The sequence below is a fragment of the Marmota flaviventris genome, chromosome 3 (genome assembly GCF_047511675.1).
Source record: "Marmota flaviventris isolate mMarFla1 chromosome 3, mMarFla1.hap1, whole genome shotgun sequence".
Taxonomy (NCBI): Eukaryota; Metazoa; Chordata; class Mammalia; order Rodentia; family Sciuridae; genus Marmota; species Marmota flaviventris.
In genome coordinates this window covers 170,508,906-170,531,764 of record NC_092500.1, presented here as the reverse complement: position 1 = coordinate 170,531,764, position 22,859 = coordinate 170,508,906, and the positions used below count along the sequence as shown (strand labels likewise).

The 22,859-nt window shown below is 44.8% G+C and overlaps 1 protein-coding gene and 1 non-coding gene across 2 annotated transcripts in view; both read left to right on the top strand.

Annotated features, from left to right (window-relative positions):
• The window catches only part of Fbxo16 (F-box protein 16), a 49,231-nt gene extending 39,508 nt beyond the window's left edge, over positions 1 to 9,723 (top strand). The window contains exon 8 of the mRNA XM_027927186.2: positions 9,432 to 9,723. Coding sequence (XP_027782987.1) covers positions 9,432 to 9,593 — 162 coding nt within the window. The 3' untranslated portion in view covers positions 9,594 to 9,723. The remainder of the gene's footprint in view (positions 1 to 9,431) is intronic.
• Positions 7,530 to 7,602, top strand: Trnaa-cgc (transfer RNA alanine (anticodon CGC)). The gene has a single exon. It is a non-coding gene; the product is annotated as a tRNA-Ala (tRNA).
• Positions 9,724 to 22,859: the final 13,136 nt, after the last annotated feature.

Below are 22,859 nucleotides of genomic sequence, written 5' to 3'. Positions count from 1 at the left end.
CATGCCATGATCTTTGGCTCATGTCTGTGCCACGCTTGCCTGTGACAAGTCTCCTGTTCAGGCTGCCGGGCTGCGTGTGGCTCAGCCCCTCCTCCACAGGGTGGCCGCTGGTCCCCACCAAGGCTGCAGAGCTCCGAGGAGACAAGCAGCCTGGGCCAGGCAAGAGGACTGTGAAATAAGGAAATGCTGCCTGTGGGCCTGGGGCAAGAGGAAAGGGGCATTGAGGAAATCCAGCGTGGGGTCCTAAGGACACCAGGGAGTAGAGTGTGGAGGCCACTCACTGTGGTAGACACAGCCCAGGTGTGAGTCCAATGGAGAAGCTCATGAATGTGATAGAAGGCTCCCACAGAATTGTGACAGGTTTATGGAGGAAGATCTCAGGAGAAACTAGAGAAACAGCTGTGCTAAAGGCAGGGATGAGAGTGACGTGTCCCCAAGCCCTGGCCAGGAGATTATCTGAGATCAGACACTTGAAGACTCCTTGCACCTGTCATGGGAAAAAGGTGTGTGTGATAGGTGGAGAAGATAAGGCTTTGTCAAATGGAAAGGTCTGGAAGAGAAGAAAGCACCCAAGCATAAAAGAGTACAAAGAATATTCCTTAAGCCATCTCCCCGGGGCCACAGCTGTCATCTTCCCTTTTCGCCTATCATTACTTAGAGCCTGCAGATAGGAGGGTCTGTCTAAAAGGAAATGCCCTCAGGGAAACGGTTTCCAGTGTGCACACACTGCTGTGAGCTTGCATGGAGTACATTATTTAATAGGTGTGAGTTTGAAAGGGCAGCTGATTTTCTCTTCTGCTCTCAATTCTAGACAAGATCCCCAGGGGCTGCGGTGCTTACAACCGCCCCACCTAACCACTTTTTTTGTGTGAATGATTGGCAAAAAATGGGAATAAAGCTTAGATTGGATTGCTAATGCTTTTGGATTTCTAAGACTTCTTATAAAAGTTGTATAATCTGCATTACTATGAATTCTGATAATACAATTCCATACAAAACAGGACAATTAAAAAGGAGTACTATCTTCTTTTAAACCTCAAAGATTTCAGTCTTGTGTAAAGACACACAGTGCACATGCCAATTTTTAAAAATCTTAACAGCTGGCTCCATAGTTCCACTTAGGGAAGGAGGGAACTGTCTCCTTGGGAGAGGACTTTGATGAGCTTGCAGGGAGCCTGAGCCCTTGATAGCAGGGTCCAGGTCTCTGCAGGGGAAGAATTTGTAGTTTGTTGTTTCTGCTCAGGGAAGGGAAGGAGGAGGAGAGGCAGTGGGGAGGAGAGAGGTAAAAGGAGGAGAGAGGAGATAAGCTGGTTAGGCAGGGGAAGGGGCCAGGACAGTAGTGACTCAACCAGTTCCAAATGAGTTTGTCTTTCGTTACTGGAATGTTAACACCCCCTTACCTCCTTATAGGGAGTTCTTCTGGTTTACACATGGACATGAAAACCAAAGCCCCTTGGGACAAGTCACAGAGACCCAGGAGGTGGACTCTGAGTTTCCTGGGTCCTGGGACAGGACGGGGAGCCAGCTCACACCTTGCTTTGCTTCTTTGGTTCTTTCCATGTCAAATATAAAAACAAGAATCTTTTGTCTCACCCTGGACTTTTCCTTGGGAGTTAGAAGCCTGCACTTTCTGGGTCCTGATTTGACTGTGGCTTTCAGAAAGCTTGCTGCTTCACAGCCTTGTAAACCTCCGACCCAAATAACAAAAGCCTTTAATTGCCTGCTTACTTTAATTGCCTTAGATAAGACGGTATCTTTTCCTGGGCGCTGCTAATTCCAGCCTCTGTAATTACCTTCTTCACCTCTTTCCAGGATCACTTTACTCTAGGTGTTTTGATTTTTTTTTTTTTTTAATGCTTCAATTCAGGCTCTCTCGGTCTTTTTTTCCTCACTGGTTCAAATAGGAGAAAAAAGGAATGAATTCTAAAGAGATTCCTGGATCATGGGGTAGAAAGAGTGGGGAACCCAGAGCCTGTCTGGACTCTACTGCTAACTAACTAGCAGTCACTCAACCTCCTGGAGCTTTCCTCTTCACAGTTATAAAATGAGAGTTCCAGTTACAACCCTTTAAAAGTCCATTCCACTGGGGTACCAGGGCACACACCTGTAATCCCAGTGACTCAGAGGCTGAAGCAGGAGGATAGTGAGTTCGAGGCCAGCCTCAGCAACTTAGCACAGGCCCTGTCTCAAAATAAAAAAAAAAAAATAAGAAGGGTTGGGGATGTAGCTCAGTGGTAGAGCACCCCTGGGTTCAACTCCAGTACTGCAAACATAAACAAATAAATAAATATAAAAATAAATAAAGTCCATCCCAGGCTTAAGGCTGGGCTTATGGATCCCCTAGGTCCCCACTGTGTTCACTCCTCCCTCTCTTTACCTGGAAGACTCCACTGTGATCAAAGTGACTTTCCATAGAATCCTAAAGACAGTTCATCCCCTTTGTGAATCCTAATTTTAAGCCAATACAATTATTTTCTGACTCCCATCTCTTTCTTTGAACCTTAGAGAATATGATTAGCTAAAACCAAAGGATTTACCAGAATTTTTACAGCGATTTAAAAATTTTTTTTTTTAGTTGTAGATGGACACAATAATACCTTTATTTTTATGTGGTGCTGAGGATCGAACCTAGTGCCTCACATGTGCAAGGCGCATACTCTACCACTGAGCTACAACCCCAGCCCCAATACAGCAATTTTCTTGCAGGTAATCCTGCATACACTTTTTCAGTATCTGTTCCACACCCCTGGTGTTTGTTTTGTATCTGGTTTGAATGTGCAGAGCTAAAAACATCCATAGGAGAGATTTTAAATTATTTCAACCAATCGCTGAAACTCCCAGGAATTCCATTTGGAAGGAAGAATAAAAAAGAATATGGGCTTTGCATTCAGACAGACCTGGGACCTTTTATTAAACAGAGCAACTTTGGATAGTTATGTAACCTCCTTAAACCTCAGTTTCTTCATCTATGAAATGGGAGTAATGATGTCTACTTTGTAAGATCATTGTCAGGCCTAAATACCAGGTATATACTAAGTTCTTAATACTTGTCTGTGTTCTCTCCTGTAAAATGCCACCCTGTTTTTTATTACTTTGCTGTCCAAGAGCACCAACTAGGACCTAGATTCAGTGCTCAGTACCTAGGTTCCATGCTTAGAACCAGTATTTTGGTGATTTGGACCAGGTCACTTACCCTCTCTAGGAGCTATTTCCTCATCTGGGGACTGGAGTCAGTAACGAGACTGGTTTGCAGGGTTCGAGAAGCATGAAAGGCATTTTGCAGGGTTCCTGGCTTAAAGCAGGCACTCAATAAATAGTAGCTAGACATGGAAGCACAAGGTGAGCATCCCTAATCCAAACATCCAAAATCCAAAATGCTTTAAAATCCAAACGTTTTTGAGCACTGACATGACACTGCAAATGGACAGTTCCACACCTGACCTCATTGACAGGTCATGGTCAAAACACAGGTGTACTAAACATATTCTATAAAGTCACCTTATTACCTGTGAGTTATGTACGAAACGAGTGAGTTTTCCATTAGACCTTGGGGTCCCATCCCTAAGACACCTCATTATTTATGTGTGAATATTCCAGCATCTGAAGCATCTTGATAAGGGCCACTCAACCTGTAGTAGCAGCAGTAAAATCCTACCGAATCCCACCTGCGGCCCCCAGGAAGGGTGTGAGAGACAGAAGGAGGAGGGACCAGCAGGCAGCCTGAAGGAGGGGCAGGAGGCCCCAACCTGTGGGACAGGATTCTGCCTGCGTTCACCTTTCCCCTCCCCCAGTCTTTTCCTCTGAGTCAGTTCCACTGTGTTGGGAAGGGTCTGAGTGCAAGCCGCGTAGCTTCCTTTCCCAAGTGACCCCTGCGTGGGTTCTTTCCTGCATCCACTCTTCAGGGCTGCTGTTTTTACCCCACGGTCCCCGCCTGAAGAACTGGAGTGTGCTGGACTCACTGGTACCCACCCTGTGCCACGTGCACAAGCCACTTACATGGCAATCTTGGAGGGTGTAACTTGGGGACCCAGGAGTGAAAGGCCTCGTTGCTGAGCATCTTGGGGCAGAAGGGAGTCTTGGGAGAGACCCCGGCTGAGTCTTAGAATTAAGCCAAATTTTTGGACACAAATTAACTTCCACTTGGGATCTACCAAAAGAGAAGCACCGTGTTTGTCAATTATATAATGTTATTAGTTGTATACCTTTAGTGATGACACATTTAATCACTGTTATTACCAGGTTTAAAATGTACACATATGGGGCGGGGAACGCAGCTCAGAGGCAGAGCCCTTTCCTAGCATGCAGGAAGCCCTGGGCTTAATCCCAATACGTACGTTTTAAAACTAGTTCATGATCATTGCTAGCAAACCGCCCATATCTTGTGGCCTGTGCACATTTTGTAACACACCTCTACTTAATCTCACCTACTTGGATGGCTCAATGGTGTAGGCGTTAGTCTTGGATTAAATTTCAAAACCATGGCCAAAGTTGCCTAATCTTCCTCTGCAGCTGACAGCTTTACCCCAAGATAAGCCAAGAACAAAGACCCGCCTGGGGCATCTTTAAAGCTGTGAAGGTTATTTCTCCCTAACACCTTGCTTCTGTTTCTCACAGATGAGGCTGGAGGAAAAGGGAACACCCTCATAGGTGTAGGGGCCTTCTGTAAGGTGACCAGACAGGTCTGAGCAGCTTTCTGGGCCCCTTGGCAGATAGGAGACAGCAGGGGCCCTTCTCGCAGGATTACGTGATGCACTCCATCCTAGGGATGAATCCAGGACCGCCCTCACCTCCCTTAGATCTTCCTCCTAGAGGGAAGTCCCTCTCAGCCACCTTCGCCAAGCTCTGACCTGTGTCTCCATTAATGGCTATTTACTGCTCACCCCCAATCTATTTATAGCAGTGAGTTTAAATTGCCTACATGATTCAAATTTTAAAACTTACAGTTTTATGGTTTTCAAATAACAATCCATATTTGGATACGTTGTTATCATATCGCTCCTGAACTAGGAGTCATAATAAAATGTTGAGAGGTGGATTTTTAAAAAAGGAAGGAGGTGGGTGGAATCTCCTACAAAGTAAAGATTGTCACTGTCACCTTCTTTTTGTTTTTCTGAGATGAGGTCTTGCTCTGTTGTGCAGGCTTACCTTGAACCCCTGGGCTCAAGGCATCCTCCTGCCTCAGCCTCCCCAGTAGCTGGGACTACAGGCATGTGCCACAGCCCCTGACCCTGTCACCTTCTTTACCCTTCTTTTCCACATCACATGCTCTCAGGGAAGATTAAAGGAAATGATGAACGTGCGACTCAGCACATACCTAGCCATAAGGAATTTGTGATTATTGTCGATGATGGTCTTCCTAGAAGAGTGATTGTCACCCTGTTGTTGTATTTATTTATTATTATTTATTTATTTATGACAGTGGAATGCATTACAATTCTTATTACACATATAGAGCACAATTTTAGTATCTCTGGTTGTATACAAAGTATATTCATACTAATTCATGTCTTTATACATGTGCTTTGGATAATAATAATCATCACATCTAGATAGTGCTTTACCTAATTGGTTTTCTTAATTGATCCATGGGTTTATCCAGTGGCATTATTCCTATCAATGATCATTTCCAAGTGTCTGCACATTACATAAATGAAACACCAACAAAAAGATTAAAAAAAATTAGGGAAGCTGGGGTCTGTAGTACACACCTATAATCCCAGCAACTGGGAGTGTGGGCTGAGGCAGGAGGTTCACAATTCAAGTTCTCGGTCACTGCTGACAACATAGCAAGACCTTGTTTCAAAAATAAAAGATAAAAAAAAAAAAAAGCTGAGGATGTAGCTCAGTGGTAGAGCATCCCTGGTTCAGTTCCTAGTACAGCAAGATTAAAACAAAATAAATAAATCAAGGAGTGGAAAACACTGGTCTATATAAACTGGTATATGCATGCTGGTTCCTGTTTGTCACTCTTCTTGGGATTCAGCCTCCACCTGGCACCCTGCTCTTTCTTGAGTCCCGTAGCTTCAGTAGCTTTTCAGTATTCTTCTCTGACATCCATCCTGAGGCCAAGTGTTTTCTATCCTACTTGGGAGTCTGCCTTCTTCAGCCATGCCCTTAAATGAAAGAGCAGGAGGAACCCCTGGTGGATTTGACCTTCATTCAACAGTGTTTTGCAGGCACTGGACTAGGCACCAGGGATGCACTGTGATAAGATGGAGTTGCTGCTCTCAAGTGGCTTATAGGCTAGAGGAGGAAAGCTCCCAACGAGTCGGAGACAATTCCTAAGGGTCTGGAGTGGGAGATTGTAACACTTGCACCACTTGTGGGTGAGACTGGAATCAGTGGAACATGTTAGGCTTGAGGCACCCATGGGAGGAGGGCTGAGTCTGAGCCAAAAGCCTGCGAGCGAGAGCAGGTAGACGGATAGATTCCCCAGGCACCAGTGGCCCAGGAAGTGGGCCAGGAACAGAGCTCTGCAGAATTCCAATGACTCCAGTGTCTAAGTGTGGCTTCACATTTCCTTTCATTTAAAGGCACGGAAACAACACGTAGGGATATTGTTGGGATAATCTGTAGAAGAGCAGTAAGTTGATAGATGAGAAATGCATTTAAATGGCCTGGTTCTGTCCTCTTCTAAGGTCAGGTTGGGGAAAGAACTACCCTGCGATGATGCTGCAGGGCTAGGAACGCTGGCAAATTGCTGGTGGCTGGCACCGTCCACTCACAAGGACACAGATGGCCACAGCAGAGACCTGCACATTTGAAGATCATTTATTAGACCAGAGTATGGAAAACAGCCCAAGTCCTATCCGTATTGTTCATCTGTGAATGGGTTATTACACAGCCATTGAAAAAGTGAGCAAGTTCTTCATGTACTGATCCGTAAAACATCCAGACACGTGCGCTCGCGCGCACACACACACACAGACTGTGCTTCCAATTGTGTAAAAAACACACAGGGGACAATATGACATTTGCATTCTAAGCACACATTGACATGGATATGTGATATCTCTGGAAAGATTAAAAAAAGAAAAAAAAAAAAAAACTAGTAGCCTTAGTTGCCCCAGGGAACCAAAGGGTTGAGCAGGATTGGGGGAGGGGGGTCAGCATTCATTTTGTAGCTTTTGAATTCTGGATTATGTAAAAAAGTAACCAATGGGGGGAAATGCCTCTATTTTTAGAAGAAAAGAAAAAGTGATCAAGAGCTGTAGGAGATGCCCGGATGAGAAGCCCCCACAGGATGGAGGGTTAGTGATAGTGAAATATGCTTGTCTTGGATCAGACACACCACTGGCGATCAGGGCTCAGTCATGCTGCCAAGCTGCTCTTTGTGGTCAAGTCTATGTGATGAGAAGAAGGACATTTCTGGGGAAGGCGGCAGGGGTAGAGGTGGTAAGAAGGTTTGCTCAGCCCCAGTGCTAGTGTGCAAGAGATCTCCAGTTCTCGTTGCAACCAGGTAGTCAGATGCTGGAGACCGAGGTTTGGGCTATACAGTTTTTACCCTTTTATATAACTTCCTTGGAGCTGGGGACATAGCTCAGTTGGTAGGGTGTTTGCCTCGCATGCACAAGGCCCTGGGTTCAATCCCTAGCGCCACCAAACAAAAACAAACAAACAAAAAACCCTTTCTTGTTTTCCTCTTAAATCTCATCCTCTTTCTCATAATGATGGATATCGAAGTCTTAAAATGAAGAGGATCTGCAAGCTTATTTTCCAGAACAAGAAGAAAGGTGGACATCCTAGTGCTGATCCTGGAGGGGAAGAGAGACTTGGCAATCTGGATAGATGGTGACAACTGCCAAGAGGCCAGCAGGACAGGGGGATTCCCTGAGACCTGCCACCTGAAAAAGGAGAGCTACCAGGAGCCTGCCTGGGCCTGTGAACTGCCCGGGGCTCGGGAGAAAGGGGTTCCTCAAATGCAGTGACAGAGAAGCAGTGCTCAGTCACAGGATTAAACCTGAAATTGTCCCAGGTGAGGGAGGCGAGCCCATTCTTGTTGTCACAGAGAGCTAAGCCACTTCTGCGTTCAACAGGCGTTACTTTATCTTCATTGTTACTACAGAGCACAGGGGACACTCCTGTTTATCATCTTTATGCTGATCCTAAAACGGCACTAAAAGCTTCAAATGAGGGAAGATGATCTATCCCCATTTCATCTCCCTTCTCTTTGGTTTTAGCCACTTGCTGCTGTGACTCCAGTTTTGTCCACTCTTTCCCAGAAATACATCATCACACGTGGATGGACTGCCCAAGGGCAGGCAGGTCCCCGCAGAGTCAGTGAAGGATGAGATTCCAGCTCTGCTCACAGGCAGCCTGCATTCTCCTCAGGGGACGATCACATTCAGAAATGAGCAGCAGTGCCCGCCGAGAGCATAGGGTCAACACCAAGACAGAGGACTTGATAATAATGGCTCCAGGGCTCATGTTGACAGAGGAGTCCTGGAGGATCAAGATATTCAAGTTTCTGGGATTTGATGGGCCTCGAAAGACAGGTTAGACAGATGTAAGGGAGGTCTAAAAGCACTTCAGGTGGGACCATCTGTGTGAGGCACCCTTGTGGGATGACAAGGGACCCAGTTAGCTGGAGAAGACAGAATGAACAATGTCAATGAGCGTCTAAAGGAGGCATTCCCCAGATCCAGAGAAACCCACGCACTGCAAATGTAGCTGTCAGGGCTTTCGAGAGATGTGCCAAGTGATCCAATATGATCCACAACTAGCCTGCCAGGCGTGGAGGAAGAGGATGGGTCTGGGGAGGCTGTGGGATCTGTGTTTGACACAATCCTCTTACGTCTCTCTACACAGTTGGAGCCAAGGTAAGGGCAGACTTTAACAAGACTCCACTCTCTCCCTGCAAGCTCAGCTCGTGTTATTCTTTTCTCTCCCTGTCTCCATTCCCTTTCCTGTGCATGGCCAGATGTGGAGAAGAGACCCTCTCTCACTGTGAGTTGTGGTTGGGATCTCAACCTGTGATGTTCTGTTTTAGGGAAGATGTACGCATGCGTAGCTGAGGAGGGAGTATAGAACGTGGGAACCATGCCAGCACTCCTGTGGTCTGGGAATCGTCCGTGTTCAGAGCCAGCTGTGACACTGTTTAGCTGGGTGGACTTGGGCTGTCACTGTCACCCGGTCCTTGGTTTCTTTTACTTGTAAAATGAAGGTTCGCTAAGACCTTCCTGCCTCATATGATTTTCTTGAGGTGCAAATGAAATAATGTTAGTGAAAGTACTTTGGAGACTGAAGACTTTACTAGCAGCAGTTCCAGGTGAAGACTACCTGGGCACAGAGGGGAGTGGAATTGGCTGGGTAAGTGCCAGCCAGCCCTATGATTTTATAAAATTATTTTATATCACTATAAGAAGTTTAATTATGAGCTGCCTTTGATGTTTTAATAGCCCTCACTCTAATGACACTGTTTTCCTCCTTAGATGTCCCTGAGTTCCAGCTCCCCTCTGAAAGTTCCAGCATGGTCCCCTCAAGCGTCAGGGGGATCCCCAGCCCTCGAAGCAGCAACTAAGATCCTCATGCAGCACCTTCAGAGACACCCTGGGCTCCAGTCATTCCTCATCCAGGATCAGAGCCACAGCTGATCTGAAAGTGGAATAGAACTGTTCTAGAAATGACGAGATGCTCTATGTGGCGGCGAGCTGGGTTCTCCAGGCTTCTCCATTAGAAGCCCTTCCAGTTTAAGTTCCTCGTTGTAAAAGTGAGTCCTCCAGTGTCCCAGTGAAAACAAATTAAAAGCAAAAATGTTGAAAAATTTGTATTACAAACTTAGAAACGTGGTGGTAGCTAACGTGGGATTGGTGAAGGGTCAATTTTGGGTGTGTGAGGCAGGTCCAGGAGGAAATGACAGCACACCCCCCAGCTCCTTGGGCAGTTTAATGAGGAGCTATTTATCATGGTGACTTACCTGGTTTGCTAGGGCCCGTGTCCCTTTTCTCTGTGTCTGTGTCCAAATCTTTCTTTGTGTGTTTGGTGCCAGGATTGAACCCAAGGCCTCCAATGTGCTCTACCACTGGGCTGCACCCCCACCCCACAAATCAGTTTTGATAAAAACACCAGTCCTGTTGGATTAGGGCCAATCCTAATGGCCTCACTTAACCCTAATTACCTCTTTAGAGGCCCTGTCTCCAAATATGGTCTCATTTGAAAACACTGGGAGGTAGGACTTTGGCATATAAATTTGCAGGGGACACAATTTGGCCCATGACACACACTACAGACAAGGTTCAGAGAAGCAAGAAGGGATGGTGAGACACCCAGGAACTAGCACCAGCAGAAACCTTTAGCATCCAGGCTGCAGAAGTAGATGGGAGACAGTGGAGATCCTGGGACCTAGTCACAACTATAGCCACAAGAAAGGAGTCACCTCCAGAATGTGTGCCATGGGGTAGAGGAAAAGCCACTGTTAAGGCCAGGCAGGGAGGGGAGAGGGATAAGACCTGCCCCTTCTCTTACCACACTCCTGACAGAGCTTCTGCTGTTCACCATCTGGAGCGGGAGCAAACACACCTGGGTGCCACTGTCAGATGCCAGCCTCCTGAGGCAGAGAGCAGAGCTGCCAGGTGAGCTGGGAGGCTGGGCGATGAGGAGACACAGAGAGTGAGTGGCACAATGGAGGGAAAGAGTACGTTACCAGAGGCAGAATTACAATTAATGTTTGAGAAACTTAAATGGTCTTTAGTTACTGGAAAACAGAAAATGTCACTTTCCTGCAAAAATATTAGTCATACATTCTAAACTAGACCACCTACCCCATAACCATGTCAATGTCCCAGAAGTTACCATTCTAGAAAACATATCGACCCAAGTAAAGCAAAAAAAAAAAAAAAAAAACAAATATGTTTGTCAAATTTGTTTGTGATGTTTGAATACTTACATTCTTATAGTGTGTACTATAATATATAGACACACACACACACACACACACACATACACATGTATATATATTTTTAATGGTTTAAAACAGTTACCTGCCTGGCAGGATGACACAGGGCATGATGGTTTGAATGTCCAAATGAAAGGTAGGGACCAAACATGACCAAATTACAATTAATGTGTTGGCACCATCCTGGGTGGCACTAGTGTGTGTCATCCTGCAATTAGCCCTTATGTCCTTGGGCAAAGCAGCTGGCTCTCAGGAAGGGCACCCTCTCCCTGGAGCCTGAGTCCCCGTGGTTGCTCCCGGGAGCCACAAGCAGGTATGGAAGCTGAGGTGGCCTGCATCCTCGCCCGTCTGACCTTGCTTGGCCCAGTGCACCCTTTGATTATGTCAAGAGCCAGTCACATTGTGGGCAGATGTTCAAATGGGCCAGACTAGTGTCTACCCCCAGGCCCTTTTGGATCTTCTGCACCAGGGATCTACCAAGAGAAAAAGGGCTCAGCCAGTGCCAGCATCTGTGCTTTGCTTTAGCTGCATTTGAGTTCTCTCTTCCTGTATCACAGAGCATTCCAAATTTATTTGCTGCATGGAGAAGTCAGCTATTTTCTTCAAGAATCTGAAGTTTGGGCAGGGATCTTTACAGGGAGCTTGAGTCCAGTCCACATTCCACTTCCAAGATGGCGGAGGGACAGGTGGGCACTCAGCTAGGCTGAGGGTGGGGCCCGTTTCCCTCCATATGGCCTGGGCCTCAGGGCATGGGGCTAAGCCAGATGGAATCTGAATCACCTCTTGATCTTGGAAGTCTCATAGTGTCACTTCTTTCATCCCTCGTTGGCCAGAGAGACTTGTCCAATTTCAAGCAGAGGTGACAGACTCTGGAAAGTGGCAAGGTTCTGGAAGTACATGTGGGCTGGGAAATATTTTTGCAAATATTTTGGAATAGACTCTGCCTCAGGATGGTTCCTTGTGTGCCCCTTAACTGTCTGTACGTCATAACACAGTGGTATGAACTAGAAACAGTCAATAAAGATGATATGGCTATTCATTAATTCAGCAAAACTTTATAGAATACCTACTGTGCTAGGTTTTGGGAATAGAGTTGTCCCTCAGAATGTGAATTCTGACATCAAAATCAACTGATGCTCAAGTCTCTTGTGGACAAATGGTGTGATATCTGCCTATAACCTACATATATTTGCATGTAACTTTTTATTTCTTTTGGTGCCAGGAATTGTGGTTAGAGTCTTGTGTGTGCTAAGCATGGGCTCAGTAAGCTAGACCCCCCCAGCCCCTCCCATATACTTTAAAATGTTTCTAGATGACTTGTAATACCTAACACAATGTAAATATGTTGTAAATAATATAAGCAGTTATACTATATGACATAAGGAATAACGACAAGAAAAGGCAGCTTGTACGTGACCAGTACAGAGATGATCATGGTGGACCTAACTACAAAGTATACTTTGGCACCAGGAAAATTGTCTTTTTCCGATTTTTGTGATCTCTGATTGGTTGAACTCTAGGATATAGGACCTGTGGATACAGAGGGCCTAGTGTGTAGGTGTGAGAAAAACCTACTCCTGCTTTCAAGGCGCTATTCCAGCTGGGGAGTGGACAGCAGCTATGATAATACCATGCTGGCTGCAAGGAGTGTGTACTGTGCCAGCCCCCAGAAGGGACAAGTAAGCCACTCCTCGGGGAGTTACAGAAGTGACATCCAAGCACAGACCTGGGAATAAGTAGTAAATAGGAAGTGAGTTGGAACATTTCAGAGAAGAATAAGATGGAAATATGCAGAGATCCAAGGCAAAACAGGTGACCAACTATCCCGGTTGCCCAGGACTATCCTGGGTTTCACCAAGTCCAGGAAGCCCCTGGGTCGCTGGGAATTAGCCTTGGGCTGCTGAATGGTCTAGGAAAGCTGGCATCTACAGAAGTTGGAGTGAAGCCATGGTGGGGTTAGAGAGAGAGAAAGCTGGAAAAGTAGCCAAGAGTCCAAGCAGGAAGCCTAGCCATGGTAGAGGTGAGGGCTTCATCACAGGCAGCTGAGCAATCAGGGATTTAAAGCCGTAGAGTGACTTGCCAAGACTTGCATATAGAAAGAGCTGTGGCTCCTGGATAATTAAGAAGAGGGATAATATTATTCAGCTATGAAAGGAGGTGAAATCCTGTCATTTGCAACAACATAGATGGAACTTGGGGACAATACATTAGGTGAAATAAGCCAGGTACAGAAACAGAGACAGATACTATATGTTCTCATTCGTATGGGGAAACTCAAAAAGTTGATGTCATAGAAGGAGACGGTAGAACAGAGGTCATCACTGGAGGCTGGCAAGGGGTGGGGCCAGGGGATAACAGGGAGGGAGGTCAGATAACAGGTACCAAAGCACAGTTAAAACCAGGCATGGTGGTGCGCATCTGTAATCTCAACTACCCGAGGAACTGAGGCAGGAGGATTGCAAATTTGAGGTCAGTTTGGGCCACACAGCAAGACCCCATTTCAAAAACAAAATAATGCAAGCCAAGTATGGTGGTGCATGCTTGTAATCTCACCAACTCGGGAGACTGAAGCAGGAAGATTGTAAGTTTGAGGCCAGCCTCAGCAATTTAACAAAACCCTGTCTCAAAAAAACAAAAAAGAGCTAGGGACATAGCTCAGTGGCAGAGCTCCCCTGGGTTCAATCCACCAAAACAAATACCAACAAGTAATGCAGAGTTAGACAGAAGGAATAAGTTCTAGTCTTCTACAGTACAGCAGGGTGCTGTAGTGTACAATAATTCATTGTATACTTTATAAAGAATTAGGAGAAGAGTTTGATGTTTCCCAGAACAAAGAAATGGCAAATGTTTAAGCAGATGGAAATGCTAATTATCCTGATGTGATCATTACACATTGCATAGATATATCAAATTATCACATTGTACCCCATAATTATGTGCAATTTAAAAAAAAATGATTTTGAAAGAAGAGAGGATGAGAGCAAGCTATGGGAAGGCACAACAGAGAAGAAGCGAAGAAACAAGTTCCCAGGGCCTCCCTCCAAAGGACAGGGAATGCACGGGGAGCTTGTCCAAGCCTAGAAGAGGCCTGGGACAGCCAGACCTGTGGGTCCAGACAAGCTGAAAGGGAGCCGAGAGCTGGTCAAGAGCACCTTCTTAACCATCCATTCATTTTACCCTGTCCATCTTTGTCCATCTTCTACTGCAGTTATTTCTGCGTGTTTCTTATTCCCTCCTACCCTCTAGATTGAGAATTCTTCAGAGGATCCTAGTCTCACCCACTCCATATTTCCACATTTTCTCTTATGCATTCCGCACATGATTGGCATTTGATGGTAACACTGTCACCAGAATGTCATCGGAGAATGGGAAATGTTCATTTCTCAGCAGCCTCTTCAGTCACTAGCAATAACAGCAGACAGACACTAGAGGGCACTCCTTCCTCTTTTATCTGAGTCCAGGGCCCTGCACCTTTTCTGCCCAGTTAGGTCTCTTACTCCACCATCACTCACGTTGTGGAAAACATAGTTTTCACCACTATTGAGGAGGGGGTTTGAGGAGTTTTGAATATGTATAGCAACACCTCAGGCAAATGCTCATTTATCCAGCTCAGGTCTTTGATTCCATTAGAATTATTCCAACAAATATGAGTTTTTGAAAAACTTCCAGTCTAAAGAAGAAACCCATATTTTAAAAAATAATCAACCACTTTACATCTATTAGGATGGTTATGATCACTAAAAAAAAAATGAAAGCAAGTTGTCAGGGGTGTGGAGAAATTGCTGGTGGGAAGGTAAATTGGTGCAGCAGTATGGAAAGTAATATGGAGACCCTCAAAATTCATACTGGGTATAGCTCTGTGGTGGGACACCTGCCTAGCACGTGCCAGGCCCTGAGTTCCATCTTCAGCACTCGAAAAAAAAAATTACACACAGGATTGCCATATGATTCAGAAGTTCCACTTCTGGGTATATGTCCAAAATAACTGAAAGCAGGGATTCAATCAGATGTTTGTCTTTATGTTCATAGCAGTATTATTCTCCATTGCCAAGGGAGGGAAGCAGCCACTGTCGATGGATAGACAACGTGGCCTAATACGTACAAGGGAATATTATTCAGCCTGAGAAAGGATGCAGTTCTGACACGCGCTCCCCCATGGATGAACCTGGGGGATGTGACGCTAGGTGAACCATGACGGTCACCACAGGACAAAAGCTGTAGGGTTCCACAATGTAGCCTGTGCCAGGTTCTGTATTTCATCGCTAAAGTAGTCAAATCCTACAGGCAGGCAGTTCAGTCTGGCTGTCAGGGGAATGCGGAGCCAGGTTCAATGGGTTCAGAGTTTTAGTTTGGAATGAAAGAGCTCTGGAGATGGATGGTTGTGGGAGGCTGCCCTGCCCATGAGCTGAGCACCCTCTCTCAGCCTTGAGTAAGGGAGGTGTTTGGCCTGGCATCGCAGGCCACGTGCTATGTGAAGCAAGCGGCCTCCACCATCACTGGGCAAAAGAAGTCTGCTCTAGCCCTGGACTTGGGCGTTACCCAGTGGGGTTGGACAACCCCCTTTGAAACCTCATCCCCTGCCTTATTTGGTGAAGAACATTCCATGGAAACTCCTTTGTGTCTCCCCCCATAAACGTAGAGATTCCGGGTGCACGCACTCTTGCCTTCCAGCATGGACGAGGACCCTTGAGGTCGCAGAGGAGTTCCCACTCTCCATCTGAGAAACTCATGTCCGTGGGTTGCGTGATTTCTTCGCCGTTTTCTTAGTTTAATGTCGCAGCCAGCTCCTCTGAACCCAGTTCATCCCATCTTGGCGGGCTGCTGGCGGAGATGGTCGCACAACAGTGCGGATGTACCCGATGCCACTGAACTACATACTCTAAAATGAAAGAGAAAAAGACACAGGTATGCTTAAGCACCATTTTAGATACAGCCTCATCTTTACCATAGTGTTCTGGGGTGGTGAGGGGCTGCACAGCAGGGTCACTCTGTGTCCCTAAGAGAGGTTGAAGTGGCTTCAGACACAATGGTCCTTGCTAAGTCTCATCTCCCACCCCCTGGGCTCCTGATTACCCTCTCTGTCTATTCCAGGCCTTGCTTTCTCTGTTAAGGGCCTTCATGTGTCTTACACTCTATATCCCATACCTTATAACTCATCTCAAAAACGCCATCTTTTTTTAGTCACCTTGTGTATTGCTGTGACAGAATACCTGACAAACACATCCTAGAGAAGGGAGAGTTTATTGGGGTTCATGGTTTCAGAGGTTCAGTCCATAGATGGCAGCTCCAGTGCCCTGCTCCCCAGCTGAGGCAGCACATCATGGAGGAAGAGCTGCTCAGGAAGCAGACAGGGAGGGGTGGGGTGGAGGCAGGGCCACAGGGAACAGTGACCCACCTCCTCTGCCTACAGTTACCACCTCACCCCGGGCGTCCCTTTAACCTAGGGTGGACTGCTTAGGTCACAGCTCCCACAGTCCAGGCATTCTGTCACTGGAATACGCCTGCATTAACACAGGAGCTTCAGGGAAACACCTCAGGCCCAAACCGCAGCACCTCCTTTGAGCTAGTCTTACTCTAAGAGTATTTCATTTGGCCTCAGTGTTTTCCTGCAACTTAGTGGTGTACCTTTCTTGTGGTCGTTAATATCTGCTCTCCTTAAACCAGGAAGCCTAGTCTCAGCCTTCACTTCATGGAAATCGCTCTCAGGAGTTCCTAGGTCCTCCTGTTGGCTCTCTCCAGGGGCCTTTTCTCCATCCTCATCCTACTTGATCTCTCATAGCATTCAGTGCATAGGGCATTCTCAGGAGACTGCCCCCGTCTTAGTGGCCGCCCCTGAAACTCACGCTCTCCCCAGCTACTGTGGACTTTCCCTGGAAAGTGAGTCTGGCTTCCTCTACTGATCCCCCTCTGACTCCGTCTTGAAGGACTAATCAGCTCTGTTTGCTTTAATGGATTGTAATGGTGGCTTCCAAATCTCTGTCTCCAATGCTGACGGTTCCAATGCTGACCGTCCTCCCTCATTTAATACCACACTTCCTCCCACCCTCATTTATAGGGCATTTCCTCTTTGGATGTTCTGCCAAACAACTCAGCAGCCAGGGATCTTTATTTCATAAACATACACTGGAGAGGCAAGAATCTGGGTACTTCTGGTAGGGCTGCCCCCATCCTACCTCAAGGTCTGGGGTGGGTCGTGTAACTTCTGTGAGTCTCAGTTTCCTTATTTGGGAAGACATAGACTTCACAAAAATACTGTTCATGAGGAATAAGAAGAAATAGCTGTGTATGTATATGTATAGATATCATAAATAAAAAAAGTATTCCTCTGCATCTATGGGAGATTGGTTCAACGAACCCCTGAGGTTTGTGGATGCTCAAACCCTTTACATAAATAATGCAGTATTTGCATATAAGCTGTATACATCCATTCTGCCTTCTTAGGGTAAGAATATAACCAAGCTATTGAGTGGTTCCCAGGCCAACAGCTATTTCAAGTGAGAACATACTAGAAATGCAGGCTCTTGGTCACCATCCCAAGCCTAATGAATCTGAATCATCATTTTTAACAAGACCTTCCATGGTTCACATGCACATTAGTTTATAAGGCAAAAAATATTCTCCAAAACAAAGTCTAAACTCCTTAATTTGTCAGAGTTCTCCAATAGCTTTTCAACCTTATATTCTCTTGCTTCAGAACATATACTATCTGCTTCCCTCGTTTTTTATTATTATTATTATTAGTGCCAGGGATTGAACCCAAAGGTGCTTAACCACTGAGCTATATCCCCAGCCTTCTTTTATTTTTTGACACAGGGTTTCACTGAGTTGCTGAGACTGGCTTTGAACTTGCGATCCTCCTTCCTCAACCTCCCTTGTTGCTGAGATTACAGGTGTGCACCACCACACCCAGCTCTGCTTCCCTTTAACTGCAGAGAGGGGTATCGCTGCATTGATAAATGGTGGGAAAATTAGTTAAGTATGACTCGGCACAGCATGAGAATCCAGAAGGCAATACTTGTTGAATACCAGATGGCTGCCAGAGACAGTAACTGCTCTGTGTGAGAAGGAGAGATTCATCGTGATTCTCAAAGTTTTTAAAGTCTTTACCAAGTAGAAAATCCATTTGGTTCTTTAAGGTTGTTGACATTCATACAGGCTAGGGCGAGCAGGGCAGAGCTGCAGGGAGATGGAATGATTTCTGCAAAGCCAGAAAAAGGGGGGAAAAACAGAAACTGGACAACTTTGCCTGAAATCAAGGGGAGTAACAGAGATAAGATTGGAAAAATGCTTAAGAAGCCAAGGTATTTATTCGAGAGTGCAGTGTTTCCTCTAAGTTGCTCATGATGAAATTTTGATGTCTCATTCCATTATCAAAACATAGCAGCACCCTTTAAGAAAATTGATGGTACAATTGACATGCATCATAAAAATCACAATTACCAGCACATGTGCCCATGAGGAAACCAAACCATGAAGTAAATATCATCTGTTGTTGCCATATCTTTATTATTTATTTGCTTCTTGTTCATTCATTTTCTCATTTATGAATGCTAGCAGATCAAAGTATGGACCCTTACTCATTTGGAGAAAAGTACTGGTGAGTGGGGGAAACTTAGGGACGAGATATTTACAAGCTGAGAAAGTTCTATTCAGTAACTGTTCTTTTCTCTATGAATTGGGGAAGGTCGTGGTCATTCGATCTGAGACCAGACCACCTCGGCTTAGCCCAAAGAACATAGCGTTCCCAGGGATCATGGATTTAGCCTAGCTGTGGACCGTGGGAAGCAAAATCCTCAAAGGATAAACGTGTGCTTTTAGGCAGATGACTCTGGTAACTGTATACAGGATGGGTTGATGGAGGGAGCCAAGGGAGACAGGAAGACCAGTTAGGAGATTACAGCAGTAAACAGCAGTAATCCAGACTGGAGAGGAGTAATCAGATCTTCTGTTTACACAGTACTTTGTGTTATTCAAATTCTTCTCACAGACCCTCCTTAAAATGATTATGTGAGGTAGATAGAGTCATAAAAAAGATTGGAGTTTTAATTAAAAAGACCAGTTAAATGAGAGACGTTTTACAAAAAGAATTGAGAGCATTTAGTGTTGGAATGGCGGGGATGGAGTGGGGGATAAGAGTGCAGTGGAAGCCCATCTTCTAAGTTGCTCATGATGAAATTTTGATGTTTTATTCCACTATCAAAAAATAGCAACACTCTTTAAGAAGATTGATGGTTCAATTGACATGCATTATAAAAATGCTGGGCAGCTCCAGTACCATGGCTAGAGGAGAAGCTGCTGGGCAAGGGGGTTGTGATGGTGAATCTGATTTTTTTCTTATTTATTTATTAGTTTCGGCGGACACAACATCTTTGTTTGTATGTGGTGCTGAGGATCGAACCCGGGCCGCACGCATGCCAGGCGAGCGCGCTACTGCTTGAGCCACATCCCCAGCCCTTTCTTTTTGTTTTGAAATAATTTCAAACATATGGAAAAGTGATAGTACAAAATAACTCACATGTTCCCTTTGCCGTGAGGCTCCTTCAAGTTTTGCCCAGGGTCTCAGTAACATCCTGTGTAGTCAAATGATCGCACCCAGTTATGCGGCAGCGTCTCCTTTGATTTCCAGCAGGTCTTCAAGTTTCTGTGGCTTTGGTGGGCTTGACTCTATTGACTATTCCAGGTCATTTTGCAGGCTGTCCTTCAGCTTGGGTTGGTCCAGTGTTGGGTCATGATTAGATGCAGGGTTTGCATCTTTAACACTGTCACCTCTCTTGCATCCCATCAGGTGGCACACAAGGTCTGTTTATCTCGTGGCCTGTGGTGTTAACTTTCATGATTTCACACGGTGCCTGCCAGGTTTTTCCATGGCAAAGTTACTCCCTCTCGCCCACATAATTACTAAAATATTTTGTGAGGAGACATTTTGAAAGGGTGCTAGCGGGGCAAGCTTTATGGGTGCACCGCCTGTTTAGCTGCAGGATCCTGGGTTCAGTTTAGTTTTTGCACAAAAGGAAAAAAAGGAAGGGAGGGAGGGGGAAGGCCAGTTGAAAAAGAGGAAGGAAAGGAGGGACGTGAGGCATACATTTTGGCTGACTTAGTGGCAGAATGTTTGCTCAGCATGCGTGAGGCCCTGGATTCAATACCCAGAACTGCAAAAACAAAATAAAACCTAAAACCATCATTCATCTATTTTTATTTTATTTTTTAATTTTTTGGGGGGTGGATATTGGAATTTGAGCCCAAGGGTGCTTTACCATTGAGCTATATCCCCAGACCTTTTTATTTTTTGAGAACGGGCCTCTCTAAATTGCTGAGGCTGGCCCTGAACTTGCGATCCTCTTGCCTCAGACTCCTAAATTGCTGGGATAATTCACATTTACTCTTTGGCTTATTAATATAAGTTACAATGATGCCCAAGAAAGAGAAAAACAAGACCAGGGCTTGGGTGGGAAATCTGGGTGGGAGGTCAATGTGGGAACTAACATGCACAAAGGTGTGGACCAAAATGGGACCACTTCTCCAAGAGAAGATCTGGAGGACACGCAGATGCATACAGAAGGAGCAAAGGGAGCCAGCTAAGGGAATGGAGGAGTGCATCACAAAGGGAGGGAAACCCACAGGGGCAAGGAGCCAAAGGAAAGCCTGGATGATAAAAGGAGGACTGAGCCACGTCAGTGCTGCTAAGAAGTTAAAAGACTGGGCTGAGCTGGGCTTGGCGTCTCTCACTGGGAATCCCAGCTAGTCCCGAGGCTGAGGCAGGCAGCCTCAGCAAGTTGGAGGCCAGCCTGGGCAATGTAGGGAGACCCTGTTTCAAAATTAAGAATGATATTTCCTTTTTTCATCACGTTAGTAATTTGAGTTTTCTCTCTCCTTCTCTTCCTTAGCATGGCTAAGGGTTTGTCAATTTTATTTATTTTTTCAAAGCACCAACTTTTTGTTTTGTCAATTTTTTCAATTGTTTCTTTTGTTGTAATTTTATTGATTTCAGCTCTGATTTTAGTTATTTCCTATCTTCTTCTGCTTTTGCTGTTGATTTGTTCTTCTTTTTCTAGGGCTTTGAGATATAATGTTAAGTCATTTCTTTGTTGACTTTTTCTTCTTTTAAGGGATGAACTCCATGCAATGAACTTTCCTCTTAGTAATGCCTTCATAGTGTCCCAGAGACTTCGATGTGCTGTGTCAGTATCCTCATTCACCTCTAAGAATTTTTTAATCTCCTCCTTGATGTCTTTTCACAACCCATTGTTCATTCAGTAGTATATTATTTAGTCTCCAGGTGTAGGAGTAGCTTTTATTTTTTTATTTTATCATTGATTACTATTTTATTCTATTATGATCTGATAGAATGCAGGGTAGTATCTCTACTTTTTATATTTGCTAAGAGTTGCTTTGTGGCATAACATATGGTCTATATACAGAGCAACAGTAACAAAAACAGCATGGTATTGGCACCAAAATAGACTGGTAGACCAATGGTACAGAATAGAGGACACAGAGACTAACACATATAATTACAGTTATCTTATATTAGACAAAGACGTCAAAAATATACACTGGAGAAAAGATAGCCTCTTCAACAAATGGTGCTGGGAAAACTGGAAATCCATGTGTAACAAAATGAAATTAAACCTCTATCTCTCACCATGCACAAAACTCAAAGTGGATCAAGGACCTAGGAATTAAACCAGAGATTCTGTGTCTAATAGAAGAAAAAGTAGGCCTAAACCTCCATCATTTCGGATTAGGCCCCTATTTCCTTAATAAGATTCCTCTATAGTGCAAGAATTAAAATCAAGAATTAATAAATGAGACGGATTCAATCTAAAAAGCTTCTTTTCAGCAAAAGAAACAATAGTGAGATGAATAGAGAGCCTACAGCTTGGAAGCAAATTTTTACGACTTGCACATCAGATACAGCACTAATCTCTAGGGTATATAAAGAACTCAAAAAGCTAAACTCCAAAAAAACAAATAACCCAAAAATAAATGAGCCAAGGACCTGAACAAACACTTCTCAGAAGAGGATATACCATCAATCAAGAAATATATGAAAAAATATTCAATATCTCTACCAATTAGAGAAATGCAAATCAAAACTATTCTAAGATTTCATCTCACTCCAGTCAGAATGGTAGCTATTAAGAATACAAACAATAATAAGTGTTGTTGAGGATGTGGGGGGAAAGGCACACTCATACATTGTTGGTGGGACTGCAAAATGGTGCAGCCAATATGGAAAACAGTTTGGAGATTCCATGGAAAACTGGGAATGGAACCACTTTTTGACCCAGCTATCCCACTCCTCAGTCTATACCCAAAGGACTTAAATACAGCATACTACAGGGACACAGCCACATCAATGTTTATTGCAACACAATTCACAATAGCTAAACTGTGGAACCAACCTAGATGCCCTTCAGTTGATGAACAGATAAAGAAAATGTGGTATATATATATACAATGGAATACTACTCAGTAATAAAAGAGAACAAAATCATGGCATTTGCAGGTAAATGGATGGAGTTGGAGAACACAATGCTAAGTGAATTTAGCCAATCCCCAAAAACCAAATGCTGAATGTTTTCTCTGATTCATAGTGGGGTTGGGAGGGAGAGCAAGGTAGGATTAGATGAACTCTAGATAGGGCAAAGGGGAGGGGGAAAGGGAGGGTGCATGGGGGTAGGAAAGATGGTGGAATGGGATGGATATTATTACCCTAGGTACATGTATGAAAACACGAATGGTGTGAATCTGCTTTGTGTACAACTAGAGATATGAAAAATTGTGCTCTATATGTGTAATATGAATTGTCATGTATTCTGCTGTCATATATAACAAATTAGAATAAAAAATAAATTAAAGATGAGCCGGGTGCAGTGGCACACTCCTGTAATCCCAAGGGTCAGGAGACTGAGGTGGGAGGATCTCAAGTTCAAAGCCAGCCTCAGCAAAAGTGAGGTGCTAA